This window comes from Bidens hawaiensis, unplaced genomic scaffold (assembly GCF_021521415.1).
Source record: "Bidens hawaiensis isolate Kalapana, Puna unplaced genomic scaffold, B.hawaiensis_p1.1 tig00010384_1, whole genome shotgun sequence".
NCBI classification, from domain to species: Eukaryota; Viridiplantae; Streptophyta; class Magnoliopsida; order Asterales; family Asteraceae; genus Bidens; species Bidens hawaiensis.
The window spans coordinates 429517-447620 of NW_027491789.1; the positions used below are offsets into that span (position 1 = coordinate 429517).

The 18104-nt window shown below is 40.9% G+C and overlaps 1 protein-coding gene across 1 annotated transcript; it reads right to left on the bottom strand.

Moving 5' to 3' along the window:
- Positions 1-1836: 1836 nt before the first annotated feature.
- LOC143535069 (intermembrane lipid transfer protein VPS13-like) lies at positions 1837-8299 on the bottom strand. Its single transcript, XM_077029402.1, has 10 exons — positions 8115-8299; positions 7887-7955; positions 4391-4452; positions 4045-4252; positions 3478-3546; positions 3303-3382; positions 2680-2829; positions 2415-2478; positions 2225-2326; positions 1837-2145 (listed from the first exon to the last, which is right to left on the bottom strand). Exons 1-10 carry the CDS (start codon positions 8208-8210, stop codon positions 1939-1941), a joined length of 1107 nt encoding a protein of 368 aa, XP_076885517.1. The 5' UTR covers positions 8211-8299; the 3' UTR covers positions 1837-1938.
- Between the last annotated feature and the right edge of the window lie 9805 nt (positions 8300-18104).

An 18104-nucleotide genomic window follows, 5' to 3' on the forward strand; every position in this document is an offset into this window, starting at 1 on the left:
TACATGCCCTGATTTCTGACAATGACTTTATGATCAAAAAATCTTTACCCACTGTCCCTCCTGCCCATGCATTCACAGCCGCAACCAACAACCCCGTACCCACTACATCTCCTCTCGGCCCCTCCCACTCTCCCACCATCCAAGCCTTACAACAACTTGTTAACCAACTGAGCATTCAACACCAGCCCGTGCAACCAACTTTACCTCAACCTCAAGCTTATTACACCAACCGTTCTGGAAATACTAGGGGCCGTGATCAAAACAACAGACAGGGGCGAGGTTCTTACAATAGCAATACAAACTCCAATTACCGTAATCAGAACAGCAACAACAGCAGCCAGTTTTCATAGGCATCTACCCAGAACACAGTTTTTGGTACATGTATTCGATGTGGAATTGGCCACATCCCCTCCCAGTGCCCCAACCGAGACCCGTCTACAATGCGTGGTCGTTCACCGTCTGCCAATTATACTGATGCCCGCTCACAAGCTCCCACCTCTTGGCGCCCGGATACCGGTTCTACTCACCATGTGACACCTGATCTTTCAAGCTTTGAGTATTCTGAACCATATCATGGTGGTGACAATCTTTTTGTTGGTGATGGTAAGGCTCTTCCAATCCTTCATGTTGGTTCTTCTCGCTATTATTCTCCAAACCGAACTTTTTCCCTAAACAATATTCTTCATGTTCCAACAATTAAACAAAACCTCCTTTCCGTTCAACAATTTTGTCATGATAATAACGTGTTCTTTGAATTTCACTCTAAATTCTTTTCTGTGAAGGACAAGCTTACACGCACTACCCTCCTCACGGGTCGCAGCAATGATGGACTTTATACATTCTGTCTTCCTCGGATTCAGGATGTTCCCAAAGTTGCTTTCTCCACTGCTCGTGCTTCGTACAAGACTTGGCATCAAAGGCTTGGTCATCCACATCAGCAAACTTTAAATTCTATGCTTTTTAAGTATCTTTTACCTGTTTCAAACAAAAAAATTATGGTTTTGCTTGTGATTCTTGTTTTGTGGGAAAATCTTCCAAACTTTCATTACCTTTATCTGAGTATAAAAGTTCACATGTCTTAGATTTGGTTATTTGTGATGTTTGGGGCCCTGCACTAGTTTCTTCGTATGATGGTCATCATTATTTTTTATTATGTGTTGATCATAATTCTAAATTTATGTGGTTCTTTCCCTTAAAACTTAAATCTGATGTGTTTATCACTTTCAAACTCTTCATAACCATGGCTGAACGACAGTTTAAAACAAAACTTAAATCGGTCCAAACCGACTGGGGAGGTGAGTTTCGAAAATTATCTCCTTTCCTTTTAGAACATGGCATTATCCACAGACTTTCCTGTCCACATACAAGTGAACAGAATGGCATCGTTGAGCGTCATCGCCATGTTGTCGAAACTGGGCTTACTTTACTCGCCCAGTCCCATGTTCCACAAAACTTCTGGCACTTTGCTTATGGCACGGCAGTTTACTTAATTAACCGGATGCCCTCTCGCCACAACTCACACGTCTCCATTTGAACATCTTTTCAATCGCAAACCCGATTACTCTTTTCTTCGGGTATTTGGGTGCCAGTGCTATCCACATCTTTGAGCCTACAATCCTCACAAAATGGATTTTCGATCTATTCAGTGTGTTTTTCTTGGATATAGCACCTCACATTACGGATACCGGTGCTTTGATCCCCACTCTTACCGGCTTTATATTGCCCGTCATGTTCGATTTAATGAACATGCCTTTCCCTTTCAACCATCACCATCTTCTGCCCAACCAACACCACAATCTCCTTATTATTCCTCTAAGAATGGAACATATTGACGTCTGAATAGGTAATAAAAATTATGAATTGACTTTACAACTAAGCTGCTACTTTTATTTGCTAGATTACAACAGATCAAATAGAATCATTTAACTTAATCAAGTTTCACACACATACCTTGATTACTTCATCTGAAACTACACCAGAAAACTGGCTGGAGTCATCTGTACCTCCTGCACCAAGCATACCACGCGACAACCACTTCAACCAACCTTGGGGCTTGCTTGATGGTTGGTCATCATCAACCAACTTGTCAAAACTAGTATTCCCTTCATTAGCTCCGATACCATTGGCTGAATCCACTAAGAATTCCTACAAAGGTGTTATTGTAAATGAGGTTAATCATAATGGTACCAAGCTTAACATAAGTAACAACAATCAAATCATATACCTGAATCTCATGTTCAGCAGCAGACCTGTAACTTAGGATATCATCTATATCAAATGATTTCTCCATTTGTTCCAACTCCAAAACACTTGCTTCATCCAGAGGCTGATCACATATTAGCAAACAATGTTTAAATCATATAGAAATACTGGGAAGTTAATCCAGGTGTCAAATATTTCGATTTTAATTTTACCTCTTCTTTTCGAAGGCATTCTAGTTTCAGTTTATACAGATTTACATATCGCCGTTTTCTGCTTCTGTTGAAAGAAAGATACAGAATCATAATAAGAGGTAGCAAGATACAATAAAAAAAAGAAATTGAAAATAGCGATCAATACAATATGGTAATATTCCCTCTGCTACAATATATAGGACCATGTTTCTTTGGTCTTATATTTTGGAAAGGAATAACCACATTGTAGAGAAAACATGACCAGTTTTGATGAAGAACAACTTACATGCGTTCTCCTAGGTATTTCCATGAAGTTTTTTTTAGTCTTTTACGAACATCAGATAATACAGAGTTTTGAGCATACTGCCACCACTTTATCTGCCATCCCATAGGTCTCTCTGATAAAGGGTACTCCCAAGGGCGAAAACGCCCATATCTAAGAACATTAAAAGAGATGTTACATGTTTAAGAATCTACAAGTATCATACTGTAAATATTGTAGAAGACACAGCCAGGTCAGAAACAAATGTGCTTGGCAGTACACGGGCAATTTTAAAAGGTTAAATGAAGACACATAACAGCAACAAAGATTCAAAGATAAAATAATCGTCTGTGTAATCCCTGTAACTTGATAATTGGATTCCATGTTTATACAAAATAGCAACACAAACTCTAACTGAACATTTTAATTATTCATATCTGTCATGTAAAGAAAGGATTATGCTCATAAATCCTAGACAAAAGCAAATAACTCCAAGTCTATAACATATAAGTCACTAATGCCACTCAAAATTAGAACTCGATAAAAGTGCCCGTTTTCTTAAAAATTATATGTCAGATCATTTTTTATATGACAGGCGTGCAAGCTAATTAAAAAGGATAACGGTGACTTAAAAACATTTCACTCACTTCTCTCTCAGCCGGCAGATGCATAGATAGTCACACAGATGTAATATTTGCTGCAACTGATCTTCATTCAGTGATAAGACCTATAATTTTGGGAACATGTCAGTCAAATGATATATAATGGCAAATAGTAAGCCTAGATAAATTAAATAATTAACTAAAAAGTTGTGAAACTAACCAGGCCAGATAACTCTACATCAACAGAGTATTGTGCTGCATTATTTTCAAGCCGTCCAGACCTATTCACCTGTGGAGTAAAACAGTATGAAACTTACAAACCTTCCAACTAACGCCAACCAAAATTCAAATAAATAAGTTCTAACACATATCCAGATTCACAAAGCCTACTTCTCAACAAACTTTAAAGCAATCATCTACCACAAATCTAAGATCATTAATCAATATATACACATTGTGTAGAAGTCTCTCCTATTGTGAAAAGAAATCAGAAATTGAAATTATTAGTTGATATTACATGTTTTAACTGAATCTATGCTGTACGTCAGTCTAATTGACTGTAATCTTCTTCCCTTTTATATGTTGTAGGATCTCGACATAAGAGAAATGATTGCACGTAAGTTATATACCAAATAATACAGAAAAACATTATGTCTTCACATAATAGATGATGTACTATATGCACAAGTGAAAAATAGAATTCTCAAAAAGGGTTGTAATCAAGAAGCACCTAACTATACACCTGACATATTTGTAAGAATTTTATATTTATTTTTTAAGTGCATACCGAGAGAGAAGCAGACACATCTACCGGGCCCAACAAGTGAATATGTTCATCACTTTGAGAGCTTGCAGCAACAATTGACATGGAATCTCCCCCGTTGTCAGTATACAAATCTTGTGCACACCCATGAGAGGTTTTACAGTATACTTCCAAACCTTCAATCTCAATAAGTTTGTTAACTTGCCCAACCCTCACCTTTCCACTTGATAATCTAAAAAATATATAAAAAAGAATAAGTTCAATAAGTCAATAAACTGGAAAATGGTCAACTGGATGGGATATAAGTATGCAATTGAATTCTGTTAAGATATTTGAAAAAACCATGAAAGTATGTTGTAGAGTAAGATACCCGGCAAGATTTTGCTTCATTGCAGTCAAACTAGTCAACTTCAAACCAAATATAGTTTGTGCCTGCAAAACATCAGAAATATAACAGTAATGTGTTATCCAATGTAACACCCCGTAACCGCAGCGGAAACGTAAACGGGATGTAACAGACACCTCTGATATCAACCACATTGTTTATAAAGAAAACTGAATACATTAATATACTTCAAATTACATTATCTCGTATTTCATTACCGTCTAGGTGATACACACATCATACAATACGATACATAATTCTATTTATTATAATGTATCCTAACATCCCGCACGCAAATCTTACACACATCAAGCACTTAGCACGTAAGCAATCACTTCATCTTAATTGTACCTGAAAAGCATGTGAGAAAACAGGTCAACTACGAATAGTTGGTGAGTTTCACAATTCGAGTAAACCATGATAAATCATTATCAAAATATAATATTATCGATGTAATTATGCTGAGCCCACAAGTGAAACCTCTGACTATCACACACAACCCCCGTGGCATATCCCCCGCCCACGGACCTGCCCCAAACCGCTATGTCTAACATTACATAGCAAAATAAATAACAACAAAATAGACATGTGCAACTGGCTGGAAAACATCAGCAAATCCATGCCGGACCAGTTGGGTTTGTCAGACCAATAGTACTATCCACACTCTACCGGCTTTCAGTTAATCACTCGTGTTCCGGGGCCTTAGAATGTTAGCAACTCAGACAATTACCATCTTAGTACATTTCCGTACGATTCCCGTACAATAAAATATATATAAATACACGCAAATCCATGCGTTCCGTATGTACTTAAACATTTCAGTAGTAACATGCTTCCGCCCCGAGAAAATATTTAAAAACAATTCAGAAAAAGGGGCTCGTGAAACTCACCTTATCACATGCAAGCAGGTAACAACAGTCATTATCAGTTAACACTTCCAATCTGTAATATGATCTCTACGATCGTTACTATACAATCACTATTAATATGGCTTTAACCGTGTTAACCGGTACATCTGGGGACACTGTTAACCCAGTACTGTACCCGTTCCGGGGGCAATGTTAACCCAGAAACACTTCTAGGGACATCTGGGGACACTGTTAACCCAGTACTGTACCCATTCCGGGGGCAATGTTAACCCAGAAACACTTCTCCGGACTCAGATTGTGATATCGTCTAGAGTTCACTAGTTAAATTTCTATTAGTCGTTTTTCCCGTTTTGCGTGCCTAGCACGGTTATCCGTTTTTTCGTTTCAAAAATGAGTTTGGTCACACACGACCCGAAAATAGTGGTTGACTGATAATTTAATTAAAGTTGTGAAATTAGAGCTCGGTTTAGACCCCCCGATTGGCCGCGGGACCCGTTTCCGTCTTTAGTGCACCGGAAACTGTTAAATCGGATAAATTACTCAAATCATCCGAATTATTTTCGGATGATTTACATTTAACTCAGTTATATGAAAATAGTTCATTTTTAGGGTTTTTATACACCAGTCAGCTCGTTTAGACGAACTTTACCGGTTTATGCGTTTTAAACTTTAAAAGTTTGTTTTTATTTTCTTTTTAGCACAAATAATTATCCGTTTAATCTCGGATCTTGAAATTTTGCACAAATCACTTTTTGACAGTGGGGAATTTTATAAAAATATTTCCAGAATTAATTTTTATATTTAAAATTTATTTATCTATTTTTAAACACCATTTAAACACTAAATATGTCGTAAATACCAAACGACCTTAGAAAAATCCCAAATTTTTCCTGGATGTCCCCTGCCATCCACATAGTCCCCTGTAATTTTTCCAGAATTAAAATCTCTTTTTTACATGCCATTTTCACTAAAACCGAGCTAGAAAACCCTAGAACTCGTTTAACCGAAAAGCCTACTTAGACTTCTCCAACGGACCTAAAACTTTGTGTGTGACTTTTACATGTTATAAAAAGCTTATCTGGAATTTTCCAGAATTTTTCATGATATTTAACTATTTTTCACCATTTTTGGCCAAAACCGAGCATTAAATTCACCAAATATTCATCCATTGTCCAAAAATTACCAAAAATTCACAGAACTCTTATTTTCATGTATTTAACACCTCTGTAAAATTTCATGACCTAACTATAAACCGTTCACAATCTGTCCAAAAATCCATAACCGAATATACCTTTCGATCTCCGCCACTACAAGCTACAATCTCGTCTTTCCGCCTTATCTAGCACTAAATACAGAACCTACAACCATCATACCACAATACCAAACAAGTTACACTCACAATCAAGCCTCTTACACTATAGTTTCGGTTATTGTTTCAAAACTAAAGTTTAAACCGTAAAAATTCGTTTTTGGTTTGTTTAACTCCTTTCTTGGACCAAGATCCCTTGTATAACCCGTATACATCACTTGATCATGCAAGAATCGGTTTTCATCTTTGAAACCTCATTTTCTTGCAAATAAACTCAAAATGTGGAACAAAAATCAAGATTTAGCCATCACAATATACAATTACCTTGAGTTTTCTTGCTAAAAATTCTGGATTTTGGATCATAGAATGGAGAGGATTGAAGATGGAGATGGGATGCTTGTGTAAAAAAGAAAAAAAAATAAAGAAGAAGCAAGGGGTGCCGATCGGAATAGATAGGGGGGTGGGGTGGGACCCACCTCTCCAATTATAGCCACACATTTGGATTTCTGCAATCCGGATAATGTTTTGGATAATCTGGTTCAGTTCGTTTTTCGGTTAAATGTTTAATTCGGCTTAAAACGAGGCTAAAACGGTCGTTTTCGGCTTAAAAATGAAATTTATATAAAACCACTTTAAAAACTTTAAAAAAACTTAAACCATGACTTTCATTAACTTAAAACATCATATTATTAATAATTGCGCATCTTTTTCGGCTTGATCAATCGTCTCTTGCTTGGTTTGGTATTAAAGGTTTCGTTTAATGTACCGACGTACCATTAAATCGAAAATTCTTTTTCTGTGCTTTAATTCACCTATCCCGAAGCTTTAATACTTCGTAAACATCACTAAATATCATATATCTCGTCTATAATGAAACCCTCGATTCGTTCGGGTTTCAATAACTATCGATCGATTAATCGCATGTTCAATACGATAAGTTATATATTCACGTACAATCAATACAGTGAACCATGTATTCTCGTATAATTACTATGGTAATTCATGTACCCGACATTAAATATGACGTAACTATTGTCTACCGGTTAGGGTATACCGGGTTTCGTCGGAATCGTTACATCCAACGTACACGTAACACAACTAATGATACTTTCCCACCCAAACACCATATAAAAACTGGCTATCATTTAATACAAAAAACGTTTATATAAGAACCTTGTGAAACAGGGTAGCCGGCGAATGAAATATTAAAAAACATAGGCAGTTACACAGAAAAAAAAAACAAATCAAGTTTTCCAACGTTCTTAGTTGTACCAAGTATTATGAGTGTAAAAGTATTACAGACCTTGTCATTTGGCATGTCTCCATATACGACATGAACATTCCTTATGGTGACTTGAATGCCATCGATAATCTGAAGAAATTATAGAAAAAGATATCAGTTAACTAATGTCGAAGCTTTTAAATTCCAAGTAAAATCAAGAAAAGCGAAGCAAACACAAACATGATTGTAAATGATATGATCAATATTATGAAGTTGAAGCGAAGTTGAAGCGAAGATGAATCTCACTACCTTTGCAGTAATGTATGATACAAATGACTTCCCGGTCTGATTATCTGAACAAATGAACAAAGAATTTATCAGCCACAAAATGTAAAATGTTGCCATGCATAAACAATTACTTTGTAACACCAACTGAGTTTAACAAGGTCAAAGTAAAACACTACGGCTGTTAGTAAAAAGTAAAAACACTAGATTTGCCTTTTTAGATTATCACAAAATATGCAACACTTCCGTTTTTTAATAAGATTATAATCCAAATCTACTTTTTCCCAATACTAATTATTACTTAATATCTGCCAAGAAACACTACATTTCTTCGGGATGGAGTTATGACATTCATTTCTACCTCGGACTATCTTAAAATTGCAGAGTTATAAATACTCTCATGAATTAGATGTGATCCAGCTGGTGGCATTTCAAGAAAAACCGATCTATATGTAAAGTATGGGAAAATGCATTTCACTATAATACAAATACTACCAACATCAATTACTTAATATTCGATTCCTATACACCTCTATTTCGTCCTTATACAGGCATATATTATTTGACAAGAGTTAAACTTGGTAATTGTATTGTGTATATTGTAATTAACAAAGATGATTACAGGAGGTATAAATAGAAAACATAATTACATAGCACACCCTCTAATAATAACTAATTGTCTATTTATCTAATATTCCCCCGCAAGCTAAGGCCGAGGTTCGACCTGTAGCTTGGACCTTAAAAATAGAAACTGTTGAGCAGGTAACGCCTTGGTAAAGACATCAGCAATCTGATCCTGTGTAGATATATATTGAACCACCAGCTGTTGTTGAGCAACCTTTTCGCGTACAAAGTGAAAGTCAATTTCAACATGCTTTGTTCTGGCATGAAACATTGGATTAGCAGATAGGTAGGTAGCTCCCAAGTTGTCACACCACAATGTAGGAGCAGTGGTGATAGGAACACACAATTCACGAAGAAGTTTCTCTAGCCAAGTCAGTTCAGCAACAGTGTCGGACAACGCCTTGTATTCAGATTCTGTGGATGACCGAGAGACAGTCTTCTGTTTACGAGCAGCCCACGAAACAAGATTGTTACCTATATAAATGGCAAATCCCCCGGTGGAGCGACGGTCATCCGGGCAGCCAGCCCAATCAGAGTCAGAATATGCTGTAAGAGAAGCATCGGTATAAGCATGAAGTAACGAGGCAGATTTATGATGCAGTAAAAGACCAAAATCAGATGTGCCCTGAAGATATCGCAGTATCCGTTTAACAGCTGACCGATGATTAATCGTGGGAGAATGCATAAACTGGCAGACTTTGTTGACTGCAAATGTCAAATCTGGGCGAGATAACGTAACATACTGAAGAGCCCCAACAATTTGTCGATACTGAACTGGGTTATTATATGGGGCGCTGTCACCAAGTGCTAGATTGGCAGAAGTGGTCATGGGTGAAGGAACCGGTTTGGCTTGAGAAAGCCGAGCCCGGTTTAGTAATTCTAAAATATATTTCTTTTGAGACAATAATATATCTTTGCCACGTTGCACAGTCTCAATCCCTAGAAAGTAGGACAACTTTCCTAAGTCTTGAACAGCAAAAGTGGTGCTAAGACGATGAACAATGTTATCAATGGCAGCAGGATCATTGCCAGTGAGGATAATATCATCCACATAAACCAACATATATAATAGAGTGTTACCTGCTGAATAAATAAACAAGGAGGGATCTGTTTTGGATCCTCTAAATCCAAGGGCAATTAGAGCAGATGACAACCGATGAAACCACGCTCGTGGAGCCTGTTTAAGCCCATAAAGAGACTTATGAAGAAGGCACACATGATCTGGTGTTTGAGGATTAATAAAACCAGGTGGCTGTTGGAGATAAACAGTTTCTTTAAGATCACCATGCAAAAAGGCATTTTGTACATCCAATTGTCGAAGAGACCACCCCATCGTGACCGCAATAGACAAAACAACACGAATGGTAGTAGCCTTGACAACCGGGCTAAATGTATCATGATAATCCACACCCGGTTGTTGGCGAAAACCTTTAGCTACAAGACGCGCTTTATAACGCGTAACAGCTCCAGTTTGATCCTGTTTTAATTTGTATACCCATTTGCAATCCACAACATTCATATTTTGATTACGGGGAACTAAAGACCAAGTGCCATTTCGAACAAGCGCCGAATATTCTTCAGCCATGGCTTTCCGCCCGTGAGGATCCTTGTTGGCAATAGCAAAGGACACGGGTTCAGTACCCGGGGAGATGGATGTAGTGTAAGATGAGGGATTGTACCGAGAAGGTTGTTTCGGATTGGGTCGCAAATTAGATGGGCGGGTTCGAGGTGGCGGTGGAGGAGGAACAGGTATGGAGGATGAAACAGATGAAGGAGTGGAAGTAGTATTTGTAGGTGAGAATGCCGAAGGGGATGGTGGAGTTGAATTGGATATGGGGGCTGATGTATGGGTTGGTGTATGGTCTGATGATATTGGTGGAGTGGGACAAGATGGTGGGTGTGAGTGGGCCGAAGTGGTGGGTGTTTGGTCTGGTGATATTGGTGGAGTGGGATAAGAGGAATAATAAGGAGATTGTGGTGTTGGTTGGGCAGAAGATGGTGATGGTTGAAAGGGAAAGGCATGTTCATTAAATCGAACATGACGGGCAGTATAAAGCCGGTAAGAGTGGGGATCAAAGCACCGGTATCCGTAATGTGAGGTGCTATATCCGAGAAAAACACACTGAATAGATCGAAAATCCATTTTGTGAGGATTGTAGGCTTGAAGATGTGGATAGCACTGGTACCCAAATACCCGAAGAAAAGAGTAATCGGGTTTGTGATTGAAAAGATGTTCAAATGGAGACGTGTGAGTTGTGGCTAGAGGGCATCCGGTTAATTAAGTAAACTGCCGTGCCATAAGCAAAGTGCCAGAAGTTTTGTGGAACATGGGACTGGGCGAGTAAAGTAAGCCCAGTTTCGACGACATGGCGATGACGACGCTCAACGATGCCATTCTGTTCACTTGTATGTGGACAGGAAACATGTTCTAAAAGGAAAGGAAATAATTTTCGAAACTCACCTCCCCAGTCGGTTTGGACCGATTTAAGTTTTGTTTTAAACTGTCGTTCAGCCATGGTTATGAAGTGTTTGAAAGTGATAAACACATCAGATTTAAGTTTTAAGGGAAAGAACCACATAAATTTAGAATAATGATCAACACATAATAAAAAATAATGATGACCATCATACGAAGAAACTGGTGCAGGGCCCCAAACATCACAAATAACCAAATCTAAGACATGTGAACTTTTATACTCAGATAAAGGTAATGAAAGTTTGGAAGATTTTCCCACAAAACAAGAATCACAAGCAAAACCAGAATTTTTTTGTCTGAAACAGGTAAAAGATACTTAAAAAGCATAGAATTTAAAGTTTGCTGATGTGGATGACCAAGCCTTTGATGCCAAGTCTTGTACGAAGCACGAGCAGTGGAGAAAGCAACTTTGGGAACATCCTGAATCCGAGGAAGACAGAATGTATAAAGTCCATCATTGCTGCGACCCGTGAGGAGGGTAGTGCGTGTAAGCTTGTCCTTCACAGAAAAGAATTTAGAGTGAAATTCAAAGAACACGTTATTATCATGACAAAATTGTTGAACGGAAAGGAGGTTTTGTTTAATTTTTGGAACATGAAGAATATTGTTTAGGGAAAAAGTTCGGTTTGGAGAATAATAGCGAGAAGAACCAACATGAAGGATTGGAAGAGCCTTACCATCACCAACAAAAAGATTGTCACCACCATAATATGGTTCAGAATACTCAAAGCTTGAAAGATTAGGTGTCACATGGTGAGTAGAACCGGTATCCGGGCGCCAAGAGGTGGGAGCTTGTGAGCGGGCATCAGTATAATTGGCATACGGTGAACGACCACGCATTGTAGACAGGTCTCGGTTGGGGCACTGAGAGTGGATGTGGCCAATTCCACATCGAATACATGTACCAAAAACTGTGTTCTGGGTAAATGCCCATGAAAACTGGTTGCGGTTGTTGCTGTTCTGATTACGGTAATTGGAGTTTGTATTGCTATTGTAAGAACCTCGCCCCGTCTGTTGTTTTGACCACGGCCCCTAGTATTTCCAGAACGGTTGGTGTAATAAGCTTGAGGTTGAGGTAAAGCTGGTTGCACGGGCTGGTGCTGAATGCTCAGTTGGTTAACAAGTTGTTGTAAGGCTTGGATGGTGGGAGAGTGGGAGGGGCCGAGAGGAGATGTAGTGGGTACGGGGTTGTTGGTTGCGGCTGTGAATGCCTGGGCAGGAGGGACAGTGGGTAAAGATTTTTTGATCATAAAGTCATTGTTAGAAATCAGGGCATGTAATTCGTTAGCAGTAGGAAATTGTCGAGTGATAATGTTACTCTTAAGTACATGGTACTCGTCTCGTAATCCAGCAACAACCAACACAACCAGATCCTTTTCTTTTACCGGTTCACCAATATTGGCTAAAGCGTCCGCGTACTCTTGTGCTCGTTCAAGGTAGGCGGATGGTGCTTCATCACTTTTCATCTCGATTTTCAGCAGTTGTTGTTTGAGAGTAAATTCTCGGGAGATAGTGTTGGGTGAATAGGCTCTTTCAAGAGCCAACCAGAGTTCACTTGATGTGCTAGTGTGTTGAACGTGACTTAATGCAGATTCAGAGATAGTTGAAAGGATGAGCATACGAATATGAGCATCGTTTGATAGCCATGTGGTGTGATTAGGGTTTGGCTGTGGTTCAGCAGCAGCAGGGGAGGGTGGTTGAATAGTGGCTGGTGGACATGGGATTGTGCCATCCACATAGCCATAGAGATTGTTTGTAACCAAAAAGGGTTGAAGTATAGCCTTCCAATATCCATAATTTGTGGGTGAGAGTTTGAATGAGAATTTGTGAGAATTGTGGGTTGGATTGGTAGCATCAGAGAATGGCTGTAAAAGAGCCATGTTGATCAGTGGACAGGTGGTGGCAGATTAGGGTTGCAGGCTAGGGTTGTGGCAGATTAGGGTTCCAGAGACAAAGCTCTGATACCAAGTTAAACTTGGTAATTGTATTGTGTGTATTGTAATTAACAAAGATGATTACAGGAGGTATAAATAGAAAACATAATTACATAGCACACCCTCTAATAATAACTAATTGTCTATTTATCTAATATACAATAACATTCACAAGGTAAAATATTGTTGCACCCTGTGACATTTCTTATTGCGTAGGATATGTAAATAATTATAGTTATCGATTTGTATTATTTTTGCAGGTTTTATGGGAGCCTTTTCTTGAGCCTTGGAAATTCCAAGTAAGTTTAAGAAGAGAACAGGGAAAGAGTGCACTTGAGAATAGCGTAGTCATGACTGATGTTCATCTTGAGTCAGCAATGAATCTCAATATTAATGTTACTGAATCCTTTACTGAGGTATTTAATATCTTCTGTTTTCTGTTTTAGATGTCTTTTATGATGACATAAATGACATTGATCTATTGGTATGCAAAATAATTACATTAGTCTTGAAGAGGTGGAAACATGGACGGCTTGGGTAGTAGTTTAAGACTAGTAATTTATACTCTTGGATAAATCGATATAGGAGGTTGTATTCATTAAAAGTACACATTGGTGAGTTTCAACCAACTTGTTCCGTTTGAGATATGTGATATGTCACAACTCAAATCGATCCATTCCCTTTTAGCAACTCTCTACATGTGAAATCATTTTTTCCATCTGGAAATATTGAAAAGTTTGTTAAGGTCTTGTATTGTTAATCACTTCACTAATTATTTGTTTCCCCAAATTTCCATTTCAAAGGTCACTTGCAGAGCATTGGATATGGTTAAGGACACATGGGATCTCATGGAACCGAATGTACTTGCTGAAAACTCAAGATTGACAACAGGCGCCAGTGAGAACACACTTGCAAGCAGATACGCCCCTTACACGCTTGAAAATTTAACGTCACTTCCTCTGGTGTTTTATATCTACAAAGGTTCAAAAACTGCTGATGGTTTCAATTTATCATCATTGAAAAATGGAAAATACGTGCGGCCAAGCTCTTCATACCCAGTGTATATTGATGATACTTCCCCTGATAACCGTAATTTTAGCTTTTGAAGAGGTAGGTCCCAGCAGAGCCCAGTTGGACCCGCAAGACTCACCTTGAACAGGGACGTCTGCGCAATGACCAACTGCTCCAGCAGGACCCACCATGCTCAAAGAACCTTACGCGCAGTACGCCAGCTGTACCCGCAGAGAAAGCCTCCCAATGGTGAAGTACCCCGCCTGTTCCCGCAGCTGCGGATACAAGCCATCAGGGAAGGCTACCCGCACTAACAGCAAGGCTACACGCACAAAGCATTCGTTCAGTAGTCACATGAAGGAATGAGCAAGGCGGGAACACTCCCGCCTAAATGAGCCAGTCCGTATGCTTCTGGAAGGTCTTTCGTACTATACCTACTAAGGTATGGGCGGAACAGACAATTTGACCAAAGCAGCCCATGAACTAATCACAGGGTGACAGCTCACCGACAACAATACGAGGAGGAGCACCCTCTAGTACTGTTTGTCACTATTAGCCGCTGCCTACTCACCAACCCTTACGATGGGACGTGCGCAGCCTACAGTTGGTGGAACAGTGCGTAGCCGGCAGTAAAGGAACAGTATACAGCCGACCTTATTACTGTTGGCCGTAACCTATCCACCAACCAGCATGGCCTGTGCGTAGTCTACTGTTGGTAGAACAGGAATACTATTCAGCCGGCTGTACCTGCTTGGAAACCTACCTTCGGCTATAAATACTCCAACACCTTGGAATGGTAAGGACATCATCTGATATCTCAATCTTATCTAGCAATCTCTTAATATACACTTATATTCAGAGCAATCTAGTCAGATTCTCACGCCGGAGGGTGGTCACAAGGAGGAACCCCCCTCCCTTCTCAGTGACGAGCTTACGGTGTCTGTTTTGCAGGTCCCCTGAAGAACAACCTTCTCTGCTGGACCTCATCCTCGTGGGAAACATTACTTAACCCCCAGATTATCTATAATCTGCCTGTGGGTTCACTTAGTGTTTCTTCATTGGCGCCATCCGTGCATAAAAGCTAGAACTAATTTAGTTTTTTCAAAATTTCTGAAGAAATGGTTAACGTTACTCCGGTCCCAAGGCCAGTAACCGACCAAGAAACCCCGGTAACCACAACCCCAGCAACTGGGGGGAACACCGGCGGTTATACAAATCTTACGAACACTACCCCGACTACCCAAGCCGGGGCAAGTGCAGTAAATATTCCACTGGGGTTCACTGATGCCCAGTTGGAAAAACGAACGAGGGCCCCTCGCCAAACACTAGATCAAGTGAAGGCGTGGGCCGAAGCACGTCAAAGAGAGTTCCAAGCTGAATTGGATGAACGCTTGCGTTCAGTTCAACAGGCTGACGAATTCGGCAGTACTCGCCAACAGCTCAATATGAACAGCGAGTGCGAGTACTCAGACGAGGAGAGAGAAGAATCCGATACCGACGCAAACCCTCGCCATAAGGCGAAAGGGAAGCGTAAGGAAACGGACTTCCAGCCAAAAAGGAATTTAGGGGAAGCTTTTAAACCAACAAATGCGGAGAGAAACCCGCGTGACTTCTCAAAAACCTTTAGGCCAACTGCTACAAATGCAGGAAAGTCAAAGTTCGCAAGGGACATTGCGGAAGCAATCGCCCCGAGAAGTGCCAAGCAAATGTCCAACATTGGCACTTATGATGGTCTATCCGACCCAGACGACCACTTGAACAGATTCATTGCGGGGGCAACCGTCAGTAACTGGACGGAACCCACGTGGTGTTATATGTTCCAGATGACTCTGGTCGGAGCGGCCAGGGCATGGTTCGATCGTTTACCGGTCCACCACATATATGACTGGGCGGACTTTCAGAACAAGTTCAGCCAGCACTTCAGCCAACAGAGGAAATATACTGAAGAACAGTGGACGATCCTCAACTGCGTTAGAGAGGAGGATGAATCTTTATTAGACTTCATCACCCGCTTCAACTCCAAAAAGCTAAGTCTCGGCAACGTAAGTGAAGATCTTGTTCGCGCTGCTTTCATCCAAGGCGCCGAATACCCGGAGCTTATCCGCACATTGACGGGTAAGGATGGCATGCCATCAACATGGGATGCCATCATGACGGCGGCCAAGCGCTTTGCCGAGACGGAGAAGCAACTGGGAAGGGATCTTCCCCAGAGTACACACCTCTACACGCAGAGGACAAGAGAGAACAATGTCCGGATCGCCCGGCAGAACAAAAAGAGGAAGCTAGGTATCTGGCAGTCAAGGGTAAACTTTGACACCTCATCCAGCTCTCACCCTCTTGTTGGCGGAAGAAATCACACACACCCTTCAAGCCAAAAGCACCGGTGGACGCCACTCACCAAAAGCGTCACGGAGATATTTGCCACTGAAAAGCTACCGTGGCCAAAAGCTCCAGTGATCCGGCACCGACCTAATGCGGATCAGAGCAAATCCTGTGACTTCCACGGGACAAAAGGTCATGGTACGGAAGAGTGTACATCCTTGAAGGATATTGTTGAAGCATTCGTCAAGGATGGAAGACTGGCACACCTGGTGGCATCAATCAAGAAGGGAGGACGGAACGACAACCGGTACCGAGGCAACGGACGAAAGCCCGTTGACATCAGCATCAACATGGTTCATGGTAACATCAGAGGAAGAAAAAGGCGAACGCCAGAACCATGTGCGTGGAAGGAAGCTGAGGTGCGCTTCCCGCGAGTGCCAGGAGGACCCAGCAAAGAAGTCCCTATCGTCATCAAAAGCCAGCTGGGGCACTACATCACTTCTCGCACTCTTGCTGACAACGGCGCCTCGTCAACGGTGATGTATAGGCAGTTCTTCGACAAGCTAGATGACGAAGACAAAGAACGCCTGGAAACGATCTGCGCCTCGATGGAAGGGTTTGATGGCAGCACAAACACCCCCCTGGGTATCCTATCTTTCCCCGTCACTCTTACAGATGGGAAACACTCCCGCACAGAAGATGTGGACTTTGTCGTGATGAGGAAGCCACATCACACATACGACATTCTCTTCAGGAGAGACGGGATGGCAAGATTCAACGCCGTGGTATCCTCAGTCCACGGCATGATGGGATGGCCAACAGTTGAGGGTGTAGCGATGATCACCGGCATTCCCCAGGTATGCATCGCATCTGTCTCATCTAAACCCAAACCAAAGATGGCTAAACCAACCATCACCGAACCAGAAAGATGGGCCTTCAACGGCAAGTACCCGGACCAGGCCGTCTCCATTGGCCCAACAATTGTTGATCCCACACGCACCTTACTTAAGCGCTTATTACAAAGGAACGCCGACATCTTCGCGTGGACACCAGCGGACATGACTGGTGTACCCCGGAGTAAGGCAGAGCATAAGCTCAAATGCGATCCGGCTGTCACGCCGATCGTACAAAAGCGCAGAGTAATGGGGCCAGAACAAACTAACGCGTGTAGAACCCAAGTCAAGGAACTCCTTGACGCAGGCATCGTACGCGTTAGTAGATATCAAACTTGGGTTGCAAATCCCGTTATGGTACCGAAGAATAACAAACAATGGCGCATGTGCATAGATTTCAAAGACTTGAACAAAGCATGCCCCAAAGATTGTTATCCGTTACCTGAAATTGATCTTAAGGTGGACTCGTTGGCACCATTCCGCCTTAAATGCTTCCTGGACGCGTATAAGGGGTACCATCAGATCCACATGGCCGTTGATGATCAGGACAAAACCGCTTTTCGGACGCCCAATGGCACATTTTGTTACCAAATGATGCCATTCGGACTTAAGAATGCCGGGTCCACATACCAACGCCTGATGGATAACCAGTTTCATACCCAAATTGGGAGGAACTTGGAAGTCTACATGGATGACTTGGTCATCAAAAGCCCTGACCCAGAAGCGATGTTGAAAGACATCGAAGAAACTTTCA